This window comes from Ochotona curzoniae, unplaced genomic scaffold, assembly GCF_017591425.1.
Source record: "Ochotona curzoniae isolate NIBS_2020 unplaced genomic scaffold, NIBS_Ocur_1.0 scaffold_3223, whole genome shotgun sequence".
Taxonomy (NCBI): Eukaryota; Metazoa; Chordata; class Mammalia; order Lagomorpha; family Ochotonidae; genus Ochotona; species Ochotona curzoniae.
This window is the reverse complement of record NW_024467108.1, coordinates 13,325,401-13,342,780: the sequence shown is the minus strand read 5'-3', so window position 1 is coordinate 13,342,780 and position 17,380 is coordinate 13,325,401. Positions and strand designations below refer to the sequence as shown.

At 40.7% G+C, this 17,380-nt stretch overlaps 2 protein-coding genes across 3 annotated transcripts in view; one reads left to right on the top strand and one right to left on the bottom strand.

The window, feature by feature from the left end:
• The window catches only part of PICALM (phosphatidylinositol binding clathrin assembly protein), a 125,179-nt gene that overhangs the window by 93,600 nt on the left and 14,199 nt on the right, over positions 1–17,380 (top strand). The gene's annotated exons all lie outside the window — the stretch shown is intronic.
• CCDC83 (coiled-coil domain containing 83) overlaps positions 6,078–17,380 on the bottom strand; it is a 44,502-nt gene continuing 33,199 nt past the window's right edge. The window contains exons 9-12 of the mRNA XM_040964158.1: positions 12,295–12,416; positions 8,231–8,310; positions 6,658–6,878; positions 6,078–6,239 (exon numbers count right to left, since the gene is read on the bottom strand). Coding sequence (XP_040820092.1) covers positions 6,078–6,239; positions 6,658–6,878; positions 8,231–8,310; positions 12,295–12,416 — 585 coding nt within the window. The remainder of the gene's footprint in view (positions 6,240–6,657; positions 6,879–8,230; positions 8,311–12,294; positions 12,417–17,380) is intronic.

Below are 17,380 nucleotides of genomic sequence, written 5' to 3'. Positions count from 1 at the left end.
TTAGTTATTAGATATATTCTATAGATTTTCTTATGTAGTTGGTGCTGTTTTCCTCTGTTTTAACAGAAGTTACTTACCCAGAAGTAATAGTGCAGACTTTTGCTTTTGAAAGTCTGATAGGGCCCAGTGTGGTAGCCTAGTGGCTAAGGTCCTTGTCTATCATGCACCAGAATCCCAAGTGGGCACTGGTTCTAATCCTGGCAGCCCCTCTCCCATCCAGATCCCTGCTTGTGGCCTGGGAAAGCAGTCTAGGACGGCCCAAAACCTTGGGACCCTGTGCCTGCGTGGGAGACCCAAAGGAAGCCTCTGACTCCTGGCTTTTGATTGGCGCAGCTCCAGCTGTTAAGGCCACTTGGAGAGTGAATCATTGGACAGAAGAGCTTCCTGTCTCTCCTCTCTGTCATTCCAATAAATATAGATAAATTAAAAAAAAATTCTGATATTTATTTTACTGTGTTCAGATTAGTTTGGATTATGTACAATGAAGATTAACAATGATGGCAAAAATATAGTTTTTCTTCATATATGAAGGTCTGAGGCCAGCAGCTTGGCTGGCTTGTGCGTTCCTACAGTATTGCTGGGTGTGCACGTCTCCATGTTAGGCGGGCAGGTGTTTCCCAGTCCCTGTGCTGTTCCTGTCGTCTGCACAGTCCAACATGGCGAAGTGACATGGCCACACTCCAAGCAGCAGGGTTGGAGGAGAAATGGGATTGGGGAGGACGTGGCCCAGGGATCCTGCACAGCTTATATTTACAAGCCATGAACACTTCTGTCAAATGGCTATGAGGAAGCTGGGAAATGGCATCTCTGAGTGACCGTATATACTTAGCCAAAACAGCTAACTGAATTCCCTTTCCTAGAAGAGGGGAAAGAATACATTTATAGCTACAATTAAACATTTCTTTTGCTAATTTTGTGAAGCCTTTCTAACCAATGAGTTCAGAACCCTACCAGCTCATATATTGTAATGTAAGATCTGAGAACTGAAATTATAGTTTTAGAATTGGAATATTTCATTGTAAAAAAAAAAGTCAAATCTAAAAGTTGAAAAATAAGCCAACTCAAACTAGTGCTGATGAATGTTAGGAGATGTGTTGCAACTGTGTACCTTCCTACCAGATTAGATTGAGCTGTATCCCACCTGGACTTCCGACACAGAAGGCAACTTTCTAAGTGGCAGGAGAAAATGACATGTGAAAGTGACGTGTAGCAATAAGAACATCAGCGATCTGGAGTTGCTTATGTGTCTGTTGGAACTTCAGGTGACACCAGAATATCCATCTGTGGCCTGTGGGAGTCAATACAGAGGGAAATCCAACGTAGGTCATTTTGTAGTCTTCCTAGGAGGCGAACGTTGCAAGGGCTAGCACATTACAGATGAGACTATACGAAAAGGTGGCAAGAGGTCAGCAAGTTGACTACAAGCGCTGAAACAGGAAGTGCTGACAACATTCCTACGGTGAATCTGAAGATACAGAACCTGCAGTTACATTCTGGAATCATTGCTATGTTTTGAAAGCTGACAATGTTTCTGTCTTATAAAAAAAATTAGGGCCCGGCGGGGTGGCGCAAGTGGTTAAGTCCTCACCTTGCACGCCCGGGATCCCATATGGGCGCCGGTTCTAACCCAGCAGCCCCGCTTCCCATCCAGCTCCCTGCCTGTGGCCCGGGAAAGCAGTCGAGGACAGCCCAAAGCTTTGGGACCCTGCACCCGTGTGGGAGACCCGGAAGAGGCTCCTGGCTTCGGATCGGCATAGCACCGGCCGTTGTGCTCACTTGGGGAGTGAATCATCGGACAGAAGATCTTCCTCTCTGTCTCTCCTCTCTGTATATCCGCCTTTCCAATAAAAAAATAATAAAAATAAATCTTTAAAAAAAAATTAAAAGATTTGCAGGGAATTTTAGCTCTTACTCAGATTGTAAGTACAGAATGACTTAAGACAAACCCAACACAAAATTTAAAAAAAAAAAAAAGCTTTCTTGGAATTTGAGCCTGGGAACAGAAACAGAAATATTTAATCGAGTTTCAGTCACTAATATTTAGAAAGCCTCAGTTGCTTGAGGGGACATTTCCTGCCTTTAGTGCAGAAGCCAGTTTATTCCAAGAAAAATACAGAGGACCGTTGTATTGGGATGTAGTTTAAAAAAAAAAAAAAGAGAAGAAAGGCAAGGACCAAGAAGGCCTTTTAACAAATAGTTCTTTATTGCCACAAAAAGCCGCTGGCCTCCCTGTTTGCTGAATCGCTGTAGTGTCTGACTGCAGAGCTCACTGAGACAGAAATGCCCTGTACATCCTCCTTTCACACACAAACACACACTTGCATGCACACTTTGGAACTGGGTTTGCTGCCTGTCTCTAGAGCCTGACGTGGAACTGCACCTCCAGGTTAGGGCCTCTTGGCACTTGCTGCAAGCAGACTGGCTCTTGCACCAGGTGGCAGCTGATTCCTTTCTCACTGGCCTGGACACAGTGATTTCTCTGTAGGTCCTCGCCTGAAACACTGCAGATGACCAGGCACCTTTGTCCTGTCTCCAGAGGTAACTGTGAAATGCCAATAGTTCTTTCACCTGCCATTTATCGCATGTCTATTCTGTATGTTGCATACTTTTTTTCCAATCGTTAAAACAGTCCTACTTTATGAGAATTAGGTTGATGATGTATACAGAATAAAAAAACAGGATTTAAAAGGTTAAGCGGTTCAAAGGCTATCAGCCTGACTCCAGATAATGTTTCCCCTTACTAGCATAATTTCTTCAAACCAATTTAATTTCTGGACTAAAATAACCAATTTCCCTGGGTCCAAAGCTGCCACCACCTGGTCCCTGTAGCATGTAAAACTCACACCCGTGTTTACTCAGAACTGAGCCTGTGAAAGATCCACCTAAACTCAATTTGATTTAAATTTTCCCCAAAGCATTACTGAGGGTGCTAAACATAGGAGTGCCAGTTAAAGGCAGTATTCCCACCCCACCTGCAGAATCACCTGAGTTGTCTTACTGCGCTTTCCTTGCTGTGCTTGTCCTTGCTGAAGACACAGAGTCACGATGACATCTCGGGTTCATACTAGACCAAGAGTTCTTTGAGGAAAGGGGCGATGTGGCTTTGCATCCCTGCAATATACATTCAGTGCTTGGCTGCAAGGAAAGGTTGCATAAATGTTTTGTTGAATGAGTGACACTGGTTGGAAGTATCCAGTGGTACTACTGAAATGACATTGGTAATGTCACCTAACAAAGCTGCCATGTATTTGGGTTAGGGGTTGTTAAGAAAATCCTGCAGATTTGCTTTAAGGATACTACTGTTCTGCAAATCCTAAACCTAAGAAATGGTATTAACAGAAGGAAGGGCTATTCTTCCCCCCCGCCCTTCGTTTTCCAAATGATGCCCTTTTTACTCTGACGTCTTTTTGGCAGCAAATGAAACTTTTAGCCATTTGCTATTTTCTTCTGATTCAGATTGACATTGTGAAGGAGAAATTGGCACAACTGACAACATGTACTGAAATCCCACCATGTTATGCCTGGCTAGTTTTAATAATCTCATGGTCTAAACTCTCAAGTTTCAGAGAAAAACAATGTTGGTTTTTGCTGACCTACTGAAATCAGCTGTCACAACGGGCTGTTTTTCTTTGGTTTATCTCAGAGGGAACTCAGCAGGTTTTTTTCTATCTAAAGAAAATGTTTTATCTATAAAAATTTTTAAATTTTCTTAAAAATGACAAATTTCCTGTTTTCTAAAAACTGTTCATTTTTATCTATTTGAAAGGGAGAGAGAGCTTCCATCTGCTGGTTCACTCCTCATATGCCCATAAAAACAAAGACTGGCTCAGGTCAAAGCCAGGAGCAAGAGTGGCTTAACTACTGTGTCACAAGGCCAAGTTTGCTTTTCTTGAAAAGTCACAAATCCATGTTACCATTTAAATTTTTTTTGGAAAGTTATTTATTAGGCCAAGTTAGTGTATGCATATGCCTTTTATCCACTGGTTGACTCCTTAAGTGACCCTAGCAGCTAGGACTGGCTCAGGTTAGTGCCAGGAACTGGGACCTCCACCTGAGCATCCATGCATCTTTTTGTGCTGCTTTCCAGGTGCAGGAGCACAGACCCGAGCTGGCGTTTCCATGGATGCTGCTGTCTCAGGGTGGTTTAACCCAGGGCACCTCAGTGTCTGCCAAGGGCATTCCTGCTCCTGTGACCTTTGAAAGATTACCCGGGAAGTCATTTGTTTCTAGTCAGGAAACATTCCTGTCTGCTCTTCACTGTGCAGCATAGCTGTTACATATTGCCATGTTAAGAACGGATTTGAAGTTCGGTGGATGGGTTTTTTGAGACATTTGGAAACACAAGCCATACAAATACTTTCTGCTTGATGCATATTTACAAGTGAAAACACTCAGATCAAAACTGCCAGGAAACTTCATTTCCCATCATAGTCCTTGCACACCTCACAACCACTATTCTGAATTTTGTCATCACGACATTAGTGTTTCGCTCCTAGGATGGGGAGGTTTCTTTTTGTATAATGATCTTGCAAGGTTTTGGTGTTGACATGAATTATACTGACCTCTTACAATGATTTGTAATTGTGTATTTTTCCATATACTATGAAAAGAGTTTGTATATTCTTGGTGTTTAGTGTCTGGAAAAATTCACCAGTGAAGCTTCAGTCTGGGTTTGAAATTTTCTTTGTACAAAATTTTAAATTACGCACTTGATTTGTTTAGCAGATATGAGGCTATTCAGAATTTATATTTTTTCTTATTTCTCAGAAATGCTTTCAAGTAATGTTTCCATTTCAAATAAATTGTCAAATTTATTGAGAAGGGGATTTTTTCTTAATTTCCTCCTATTTTAAAGTAATGTCTGTAAATCTCTTGGTGATGTTGCAGACTTCACATGATTTCTCTCATTTCAGATCAGTCATACTAGGGGTTGTCAGTGTCACTTAACCCTTCAACTTGTGGCTTTTTTGCCTTTCCCTTTTTTTGTACCAGTGTGCAATTTGGTTTATGTTCTTATCTTTATTCCCTTCCTTTTATTTTCCTTGGATTTATTTTCGCCTTTTGTTCCTAAATCCTAAAAGTTAACTCATGGGAGTTTTATTTTTTAGCAAATTTTCTTTTAATAGGTGAATCTAGACACTTTCCTTTAAAAACTGCAACAGTCTAATCCCACATTTTGATCTCTGTATTTTCATCGTTGTTTAATTAAATTAACGTTGCTTTAAAAAAAAAATTATTTATTTTTCTTGGAAAGTCAGATTTGCCAAGAGGAGAGATAGAGAAAATCTTCCATCTTCTGGTTCACTCCCCAAGTGGCCACAGCATCCTAAGCTAAACCGATCAGGAGCCAGGAGCCTTCCCTGAGTCTCCTGTGTGGGTGCAGGGTCCCAAGGCTTTGGGCTGTCGTCGACTGCTTTCCCAGGACACAGGCAAGGAGCTGTATGGGAAGTGGAGCTGCTGGGATATGAACCAGTGTGCATTTAAGATCTTGGAACATGCATGGCAAGGATTTTGGCCACTAGGCTACTGCGGCAGGCCCTCTTTTGTGCTTTTAAAAAGAAAATACTTATTTTCGAGTTATTTGGAGCATATGTTAGTTTGTTTTAATCTAATTCTGTTGTGGTCCAAGAGAACATTGTGTGATTTTATTTTTTGAATGTTCATTGGGATTTGCATGACACCCTGCACCTGGTCTGTTTTAGAAAATGGTTTGTGAGCACCTTGAGAGAATGTGCATTCTGCGGTTATTCTTTTTTGGCCTAGCAATTTTTTTGCAAAAGTAGGCTTAGGTTATATCCTGGCTGGGCCATTAGCCCTGTGCTGTGCAGACCTCTCAGCTTTAACTGCGAGCATTCCTAATTGAACCATGCTTCTGACAATTTCCGTGTGGGAATATGACATGTACTTCCTTTCTGGTCATTCCATGCAAGTGAAGCATACGTAGTTGAATACTTGGAACTTTAATTTTCAATGTAATTATTATGACCTTTAGAAATAGCAACTGGTTTGAAATGGACCGAATTGGTAGTTCCCTGAGACATTTATGAGGAAAGATTTTTACTTTGTATCGTTTACTTTTAGAGAAGAGACTTCACCATCTTATAGGTGATGCAACTTTCTGGGCTTCTGACATCTTCGTGCAATTTGATTGGAGCATCCTTATCTTGAGGATGAATGGGCATTTTCTTGCCTTCCACACACATGAGTTTAACTTCCAGGGGACCTAACTTGACATACTCCTGTTGGGGAGGCACAAATGAGAAATCATTTGGTGAGTTAACAGTCTAGACAAGTTAAGTTTTCTTTATAACAGTTGGCCTTTATCTGGCAGATTTCATTGCCTTCCTAACTACCTCAGGACTATTTAACACATGGAACATGAAAGTCACCATAAATTCAAACAAATGACACTTTGTAAACTTAGGTACCCCGTAGGGTCTAGTAGGCAGGATCTCCGGAAGAGGTGATAGCAGGGCTGGCTGGTAGGCTTGTCCCACGGAGGACTTAGTGGGCGGGCTACACACTAGAGTGGAGACATACATGCCCTGCATGTACAAGTGTTGGTTACATGTACGTGGCCCTCTGCTGGCCAGGATAGCACAGGCTTTTTCTGCAGTATTCTCTTCCTAGTCAAAACTGTGTTCTCATTCGTCTCACCCGGAAATCCCTCTCATCCTCGTAAAGCAGATACTTCATATCAGAACTTCCAAACTCTGGGCTTGTGAGCTCCTCCTCCTCCTCCTCCTCCTCCTCCATCTTGAGATGCCGGGCATCCCTGATGCTGTCTTGCAGGCTAAGGCGGAGAGTACTGCTCTCAGCTGATGAGATTGTCGTAGCTCTGCTTTCTACTTCCATGGGTCGCACTTTTGACTTCTCTTCTGGAAAGAATGGTGCAAAGAAATGTGTTTTGAACAGCTAAAAATGTAACATACATTAGTCACTTTTTTTTATTATTTGAAAGGAAAAGAGACAGGGAGAGAAGAATAGAATTTTGTATTTGCTGTCTCACTCCCCAAATGGCTGCAGTAGCCAGCACTGGATCAGATGGAAGCCAGGAGTCCATTACTCCATCTGAGTTTCCCACCAGGGTGGCAGGCACTTACACTTGGGCCATGTGCATTGCCTTTTCAGGCACGTTAACAGGGAACAGCATTGGTACTCAGTGTTGGAAGTCACTGTGCCACAACACCAGTCCTATCACGTATCTTAAAAATTTGTTTAAAGGCAGGCAGACACAAAGAGTGCTCTCTCATCTATTGGTTCACTCCCCAAATGCCTGAAATGGCTGGCGGGGCCAACGCCACGAGCTGGAACAGACCTCAGTATAGTTCTCCTGGGAGGATAGCAGAAACCCAATCACTGGAGCCTCTCAGGATCTCCATTAGCAGGAAGCAGGAGCCAAAGCTGAAGATGGAACCCAGATATTCTAATGTGTGGGTGGCCTAATCAGTATCTTGAACTATGCCAAATTCCTACCTTTTGTCACTTTTTAAAATTTTTATTTGTTTGATGTTTGTTTATATTGGGAAATCATAGAGAGACAGAGAGAAAGGTCTTCCAGATGCTGGTTCACTCCCCAAGTGGCCGCAACAGCTGCAGCTGAACCAATCTGTAGCCAGGAGCCAGGAGATTCCTTTGTGTCGCACACACAGGTGCTGAGTTCCAAGGTTTTGGGCCGTCCGCTACAGCCTCCCAGGCCATAAGCAGGGAGCCGGATGGAAAGTGGAACAGCCAGGATATGAACCGGTGCCCACGTGGGATCCTGGTGGATGCAAGGTGAGGATTTAGCCACTAGGCTGTCACACCAGGCCCTTCTTATGTTTTTAATTTGAAAGAATTTTGAGTATTAGGAATGAGAACTACAGAATTTATGTATTAAATGGGAGACTTATTTTTTAAGCTGTATTTCCTTCTATTATCTAAGAAGGTTCATATGGGAACCTATGTGGGTATTGGCATTTTGGTTGACTAAATTAGGACTCAAATTATGCCATATTCTCACACAGCATCTCCTGAATTCACTGTAAAGCATGGTGACTTTGATTTGAAAATGGAATTTAGGAAATGAAACAGATTAGGAACAGTAGTGCAAGGAAGAGAAGTGTAGGGCAGGTGCCATGATCTGTTCTCTGAATGGTTCCCACATAGGGGGTACCTGCACATATTAGATGTTTGTTAGGTGTTTGTCTGATTGGAAAAATCCGTTATCAGCATTGAGATACAGTAATACCTGGACAGATTGCCGGCAGCTCCAAAGGCTTCCTTTCAGGTGGCCCTTTATACCCAGCAGCTTGAGTGAGGTACAACTGCCTGAAAGAACAAATGACAACAGCATGCCAATAGAGATGATGTGTCCACTAGAGTCTGCTTTCTCGCCAGGTGCTGGAGGAACTAAGTGAAAACCAAGATGTTGCTTCTACAAAAGAAGAGCATAAGCCCTAGTACAGTGGCAGCCAGTGTGCCTATATTGGAGAGTGATACTTTGTGCCATGCAGAGAGTAAGGATTTTGAGGGAGTGAACCTCCTAAGTTAGCCTGTGGAGGAAAGGAAACATTTCCAGGAAGGGCCATGGAAATAAGAATGTGCAGGGCACCCATTAGGTCGCACTTGTAGCAGTTCAGGTGCAGAATGATAGTGGCCTGATGAGCAGCAGGAACCTGAAGGGCTCCTAGCCTGGGTTTATGTCTGAGTGGCACAATTCATCTACGTGCCACAGAAGCACTCTGTTTATGGATGTGCTTGCTGCTTTGTGCATCTATTTTGTTCAGTGTGCTGCTTCTTGGAATAACCACTGAATTTTCAATCAGAAAATAGGAGACCTAGAAAGCGCAGTGTGGATGGGGTAAGGTTTGCCTGAAACGAGCTTGAAGCAATTGGCCTTGCTGAAATGTGCAAATACCACCTTGAGCTTAGCAGCTCAAAACCAGTGATTCCCTGAATTCATCACTCTCCAGGCTCTAGGAAAATACATTTCTACTCAGATCTATAAAACCTTGTAAAGACTCCATGAAAGTTGATTTCACTCAGATCTCTGCCTCCCATCCAAGTATTAATCAGGCCCAATCCTGCTTAGCTTCTGAGATCAGATGCAATTGGGGTGGTATGGCCATAAACTCACCCATAGCTCTGGTCTGCAAGTTGACATGCCTGAGACCATATAATACTTTTCTTTCTTTCTTAATTCCACCATTTTGAATAATAAAGAACTTATTAGAAGGCATAACCTTCAGAAATCTAGCATTCCCTTTTAATTATTAGTTTGTGTCATTTTTACACCATAAAAGGATAGGAACACTTGATATTTAATGGCATAGAACATTTCAGATGATGTTATAGTATTAAGTTAGTGTTAGATTTGTAAGTATTGGCTCACTCAATCTTATGACATTTAGGTCTCAAGGCAGTAATTTCTGGCTAACAGTTACCTCATCCATATACCACAGTGTGTCAAACACATTCTATGATGCTGTCATGGAAAGTCTGGAGAGTTTGCTGTGGGAAATGTGGAAACTTTACTAACTAGAAGACACCATTCCACACCTAATTAGAAAAATAGAACATTTTGTGTGTCCAGAGGGACAGTTCCTGTTCATTTCTTATCACTTTACTTTGTATCATAGAATACTACATTTCAATGAAGAGATAGGAAGGGCAGTGTATTATAAAATATACAACATATGTGATTGACATAGAAATGCATACAGAAAAAGCTCCTGCACACACTCAGGTTATCCTGCTGAACAACATGCTAACAGAAAATTGAATTTATACATTGTTGTTGATATTGATCTTTCAAAAGTTCCTAACAGCTGTCTCAGAGTTTAATTAATTAATCAAAACTATGATGAAGGCTGCTTACAAAGGGAAAGTTTAGCAAGCTATGTGAGTATATAACAGAGCAATTTATCCTGTTCGTACAGGTTTTACCAATAGTGTTTCTGTTCCATGGGAAAGACTTAAATCTCATTTCTTCTCACATTAAAACATTCCATATCTCATACTGACCTCAAAGCCTTGATGAGCAATTTGGATTTTACATAACGTTTTTGTAGGGAAGACAGAGGATAGAGTTAGATTGTATATTAAGAGTGCAAAGAACTTAATGAAAACCCCTATTAGAAGTTTCATAGTTCCTGTTACCAACACAATAGCTCACTGACTAATCCTCCTCCTACAGGCAACAATATCCCATATGGGTGCTGGTTCATGTCTTGGCTGCTTTACTTCCCATCCACCTCCCTGTTTGTGGCTGGATGGAGGATGATCCAAGGCCTTGGGACCTTGCTCTCCCATGGGAAACCCAGAAGAAACTCCTGTCCCCTGGCTTCAAATCAGATCAGTTTAGCTCTACCTGTTACAGCCATTTGGGAAATGAATCAGTGGAAGGAGGATCTTTGTCTCTTTTCTCTGTAAATCTGTCATTCAAATAAAAATAAAATTTTAAGAAATTAAAAAGTTTCACAGCTCCTTTCCTATCCTTGTAAAGTCACTTTACCTTATCAAAGAATTTGTTATAATTATTGAGACTTAGTATGCATATCAGCACCAAATCAAATGTACCAGCCTGGACTGATGGAAGTTTAGACGTTGAGCCAGCATTTTAGAGGCTAGCTGTTTTTTGGGGTTAACCAGCTGAGAAATGAGGACAGTGGACAGCAGTTAGGTCGATGGTTAGGAGCCACATACCAGCAACAGCTGGCAGGGATTAGGCAAGATCATTGGGCAGGCAGCAACAGCTGGCAAGGTCTAGATGAAGCACAGCACTGTGGAGCTGGAGGCTTAATCACAGAGGAGAGCTGGCAAAGAGGGCCCAGGATCCTGCAGAGCCTCAGCTTGAGACACTAAGAGTGCGGAGTCCAGAAGTCAGTCAGTTCCTTCAGCCTCACCTCATACATTGTCTACAGTGACGTCCGCTCTCTGGAGCACACACAGTTATGGAAGGGAGGTACGTGGCATCGTTCTTTATCCTTTGTACTCAACTTAGCCTGCAAAGTAATTAGTTATGGTGTCTCCCAGTTTCTCTAACCTTAAATCTTTACACCTGTAAAGATATCTTTCCCTGGCAAACAACCTACAAGTTACAAGCACCCATTTTTCTTGGAACACACTAGAAAGTGTGTAAATAATAGATACTGCATCACAGTGGTATATTTCCTTGTCACAGCAACAGGAACTACCTAGGTGGAAACTTCTTCCTGTTTCTTTCACTATATTCAATTCAATATTATTTTAGTTCCTACACTTACATCTTTCTCCCCAATACTTGGCACCAAGCTACATTTGTGTGACGAATTTTCTCTCTCTTCCAAATAATGCCATAATTTAGGTTAATTCTTGTTTATGACTACTTCTCTAAATTAGGGATATGCTACTTTGAATTTTAATTCCCTATCCAGGATTAAGTTTGCCATCAAGACTGATACATTAGAACTTCTTCGAGAGTGGGAGGGTTAGATGAGAAATAAGGTAACCTAAAATATAAAACCATCTGCTACATTTGATTTCTCATCTGCAAGAACAAGAGTCGGCCTGTTTTAATTGACCACAAAATTGTTAGACGTTTTCATCAAAAATAATTTTGTAGTCCATGAGATAACCAGAAGCCTAGAACATCTACCAGAAACTTCCAGAAAGTTGATCACTGTGTACTTAGTGTGTTTCACAGATCTCTCGCTATACTCAGTATAATTATTTCATAACCCTTTCCCCTGATGGCTTGGAAGCTCCTGGAAGTTGGCAGTTGTAGTGTGCATCACTGGTATTTACTGTTAATACTATAGTGCATTGTAAAAAAGGTAAGTTCAAGTTTATAACATACATATGCATTATTATAATAATCTGCCTTAATTGTGGCCATTTTGTGAATCCTTTTCTTTTCGACTGCTGCAGTCTGGCTAAAGTGTTGAAAAACTGAATAATCCTTTTAAGATTTGTTTTCATTGGAAAGACAGATTTACAGAAAAGAGATACAGAGAAAAAGATCTTTCATCCACAGGTTCTTTCCCCAAGTGTCCACAATGGCTGGAGCTGAGCTGGTCTGAAGCTAGGAGGCAGGGGCTTCTTCTAGGTTTCCTATGCATGTTTCCCAAGGCTTTGGATCATCATCCACTGCTTTCCCTGGCCACAAACATGAGCCAGTGCCTATATGGGATGTTGACACTTAAAGGGGGAGGACTAGCCAATTGAGCCATCGTGCCACCCCACTCCCCCCACCCCAAATCGTCTTTAAAAATGCATAATTTTTTACAGTTACAAATATCTACAAAAATACATTCTAAATATGCTAATAATCACCTGGGTATTTTGAGATCCACAAGTCTACAGTTGAAAAGCTGATCAATAAGTACCAAATTTTCTTCTTCCAGTTCATGAATAACTTTTTCTAATTTTTCAACTTCCTTTCTGTGTATTGCAATCTGTTTTTGTAAAAAGAAAATGGATGTTGGCACTTTTTTAGCTTAGCTCTATGACATTTTTTGTAACAACTCTGACACCTAAAATTGTATTTTCCTGAAGGGAAGGTGTATCATGTTTTATTTGTTTATTGTGTGATCTTTGTTCTTACTCTCAAAGAAAGCAGGAATGGGGTTTTTGTTTCTAGGTCATCAGTGTAACTTGTTTGTATGGTGTGGATATGGAATGAGTGTGTTCCTCCAAATACATAGCCTTGGTCCTCCATGTCATTTGGGCAGCTGATGGAATCTTTGGCAGGAAGTTGGCATGCTGGCAGGGAGGGAAAGCTGGTGCAAGATGATTAGCTCACTAGGGCACTGCCCTCCCAAGGGATCGTGTGGTTCCTGTGAGACCCCAGTTAGCTCCCAAGAGAGCAGATTCTTATAAAAAGAACAAGTTGAATTCCTCTGGCTCCCGTTTCTGCCTGCAGCTAGTTCCTTTCCATTTTTTCCCTCATGTTGTCATGCAGCCAAGGAGGCCCTTGCCAGAGACTGAACCAGACTCGGCTGTTGGGTCTCAAATTTTCAGTCTCCAAAACGTTAAGCTAAATAGATTTCATTTTTTTTTTCAATATCCAACCTCAGGTATTTTGTTAAAGGAACATGAAAGGAATCAGCAAACGCAGTTATTACAAAACAGCAGCAGTTGTCCTTTGCTGCCCCTCAAAAACGTTGCTGGGTTTGTATATGAGTTAGAGGCACAGATAAATAACAAGACAAGGTTAACTAATTTAGTTATATGATGTATTAGCAGCTACATAGGGATCTTTCCAAGGGAAACTAAAAACAACACAGTGAAAAGTGTTATGTGATAGTATTTGACTAGAGAAGCAACAGTCTAGAAACCCTATCTGTCAACCTTTGTAAACAATTACTTTCTCTGTGAGCAGTAGTTCTAAGAAATGTCACATAGAGGGGTGAGTACTCATTCATCCCTTCTTAGACTTGTGTGTCTCTGAGGCAGAAATTAGGTTACACTTTGCAAACAAATGCTCATTAATAACCTTCTAAGATCTCTCAGCCACCTGAGAGAAAGGGTGATGAAAGCAGAAAGCAATGGTGCAGAGCGTCATGAGAGCTGTCAAGATGCTTTGAGAGGAGAGGGAGAATAAACGAGAGAGATGACATTTGTTCTGAATCGTGAAAGCCAACCACTTGCACAAAGACATGATTCTTTTATTGTAGACAGGAACAAAGTGGGAGTCTTTTTTTTGTCATGTAAGCGATGGTGAGTCATTTGTAGACACAGCAGGCTTGGTTAATGTTCAATGAAGAAATATGGCTAGTTCAAAGACGAACAAAACTTGCCAGTTCTATTAATGGAGTTTTCATTAGTCTTTAAGAGGTGTATATTTTGATAACTTTTGTCTAAAAAAGACTTGATAATGGAGATAATATAAAAGGGTGGTAATAAAGACAGAATCCCCAGCTCATCTCTGCGCCACCCACAGCAGAATGAGCTACATGGATCCTGGATCCGAAGGTGGTCGTGGGTAGAGTATTAGGACAAGTGAAGAATTAGGAGAATATAAAAGAGACAGTGGTGGGTGAGAATAGTAGAAGGATAAGCATCACAAGGGAATATGATGAGAGAGGTAGGCACGGGGTTTGCTTTCATTGTTGTCTGGAGTTGCCAGGAGTGTAACTGCAAGAGAGTCATGAAGGAGGCAGGTGCTTGGCACAACAGTTCCAATGCTATTGAGACAACTGCATCTCATGTTAGTGTGCCTGGGTTTGTGTCCTTGCTCTGCCTCTGATTCCAGCTTCCTGTGGATGTGTTTCCTGATCGTTGGTACTTGTTATCCATATGGGAGACTCAGAATCCCAGGATCCTGGTTCAACTCTGACTGTGGCAAAAACTAGGAAGCAGGGCCCAGTGCGGTGGCCTAGTGGCTAAAGTCCTCACATTGAAAGCTCCAGGATCCCATAGGGGTGCCGGCATCCCATATGGGCACCGGTTCTAATCCCAACAGCTCCACTTTCCATCCAACTTCCTGCTTGTGGCCTGGGAAAGCAGTCAAGGATGGACCAAAGCCTTGGGACCCTGCATCCATGTGGGGGACCTGGAAGAGACTCCGGGCTCCTGGCTTTGAATCGGTTCAGCACCGACCCAATGCTTTGGGATCCTGCACCCATGTGGGAGACCTGGAGGAAGTTCCTGGCTCCTGGTTTCAGACTGGCACAGCACTGGCCATTGCGGTCACTTGGGGAGTGAATCATCGGATGGAAGATCTTCCTCTCTGTCTCTCCTCTTCTCTGTATATCTGACTTTGCAATAAAAATAAATAAATCTTTAAAAAAAAAACTAGGAAGCAAATCAGTGCATTGAAGATATCTCTCTGTGCCTTTCAAAGAAAATAAATAACTAACGTTTTAAAGGAGATAGTTCATATTTTCTGCTTTGTCACTATTTAATTGCATTTTGGGAATCTTTAAGTCTTTGATACAGTGAAACATGTATATCTCTATCATGTAAATTATTTATATGCATGAGCTCTTGCAGGCAAGGGTCTGAGCTAGATGTAGGAGGGTATAAAAGTGAATAAGGCATAAATACTTTCCTCAAGATAACTTATAATCCAGTGAACAAAACTACAAATGATTATAATGCAAAGCAACACCCGTCATAGGAAAATCTCAAGTATTGCTGGTGGCTGGGAGTTAGCAATGAAAGCATGCATTAGCTCCTTCAAACCATTTAGCAAACCATTTGAGTCCAGAATTCCAAATTACAAAGTAAGCGGTTGCCTTTGCAGAATCTCCTGTTGAGAGATGGTTAACTTGATTAAAATCTTAAATGACTTAAAGAAAAGTTGATGTTGATGATTTTCAAATGTCACAGGATGAGAAAGAAATTATAGTCAGAGGTTATAAACAGAAGGAATTAATAGAACATTTGGAAATGTTTAACATTAGGGCTTGGCATGCATAGGAGGCGGTGCATACAGTTCTTGGACTCTTTCTAAAACTGTGAATGAGGACCCCGTTGGGACATTACAGCCACTCTTTCAGACTAAGGGTAACAATATCACCTAACCTTTTACAGTAAGACCTAAGATTCTGCTCACTTGCTATATACCTGCCTTTGGAAAAGTTAGAGAATCAGAATCATGGAATCAGATAAACACTTTTGAATAATAAAGCAAAAAAGGATATTCCCTCTAAATACTCTAGAAAGTACATAAAAGTTGAGGAAAACAATTTATTTAAATCCATTATATAAGCCTAGAATTCCAAAATATTGTTTCTTGTACTCATCTTCTGAAAGATCCAAGTTAGCCTTTGATATAAATATTTTTAGAAACCTTATTTGAAAGGCAGAGTTACGAAGGAGAGAGAGAAGTAATTTCAATCCCCTGATTCACTCCTCAAATGGGTTCAACACCCAGAGTTGAGCTGATTTGAAATCAGGAGCCAGAAGCTTCTTTTGGGTCTCTGACATGGGTGCAGGGGCCCAAGGATTTGGGCCATCCTTTGTTGCTTACCCAGGCCTTAATCAGGGAGCTGGATCACAAGTGGAGGAGCTGGGATAGGAACCAGCACCCATATGAGATGCTGGCCAAACTTACTCTGCCCAGCGCTGGCCCCAGTCATATACCTTGAAATTCTGATTGCTCATTCCTTTGAATCCCTTTGCCTAATTTCTCTGCATTTCTTTTTTGTTTGTTTGTATAAATCTATTATTATTATCATTTTATGATGCAGTTCAATAGACTTTGGGATTTCCCTAGCTCCCCCACCAGAAGCCCCCTCCTCACCACTGAATTCCCTTAAATTATTACTATAGTTTAGTTCTTCATAAACAGTCATATGTCCATCATTGGACAATGGTAGAGAGTCCAACATCCTATTGTCAGGATATAGTTAACAGTTTCTATTTGTTAAATTAGTCTAAGCAATTTGTAAATTTTGGGGTTTTTTTTTATTTTCCTAATAATCATGCTAAATAAACCCAGATGGTGAAAATCACACAAACGTGTATTTCTGTATCCTTCCTGGAGACCATATTCAGGCATCACATCATTAAAAATCTTTGTTATCCATTTTAAACTTTCTTTCCTCAAAGAAATTGATGTGCATTGTTCTGTTTCTAGGCAACTTTTAATTCTGTATTAGTACTGATAGCCATAAATACTTTTCATTAGTTTTGTGAGTAAATTCAATAATACCAAAATGAATATTTATCTAAACAGAGAAATTAAATCTATTGAATTTCCTTTAAATTATTTGTCCTTTATTACAAAGTTCTTTCTGCTCCCAATTCAATTAAACCACTTTCCCCCCCCGACTTTTGTTTCCACTGAATTACAAGAATTAACAAATAAAACAAGACAAAATGTAATTTGTAGCTATAGTAGAAAGGCACCAAAACATCCTTTGTTCTCAGTAGTAAAATAGGAATTTTTGTAGCTATTTTCCCTAACTCTAAGTTTTATGGCATTTTAAGATTAATAATTGAATAGATATTGTGATTAGAATTATAATTTTGTTTTTAATAAAAGTACAAGAATTAAATTTCTCACTAATGTGCTTTAACTACTGAGTTCATCCTGATTTTTCAAAATTATTTTTCTTTTTAAAATTGAGGACTCACCCTTCGTTTGGGGGAGAGTATGAGCTCCTATTCACCATGACTTTATAAAGGCAATTAATAAGTAATTGTCATTATCACAAGAGTTCTCATGAATCTTTAAATTCCTTGTTACCCAGTCTCATTAAACTATAAGCAGACAAAAAAAAAAAAAAAAACCAAAAAACAAAGAAAAGGAATCAGTAAAAGCTGAGAATTATTTAAAAAAAAAAAGATTTATTTGTTGGGCCCAGCATGGTGGCCCAGTGGCTGAATCCTTGCCTTGCATGTGCCAGGATCCCATATGAGCACCAGTTTGTGTCCTGGCTTCTCCACTTCCCTTCCAGCTCCCTGTTTG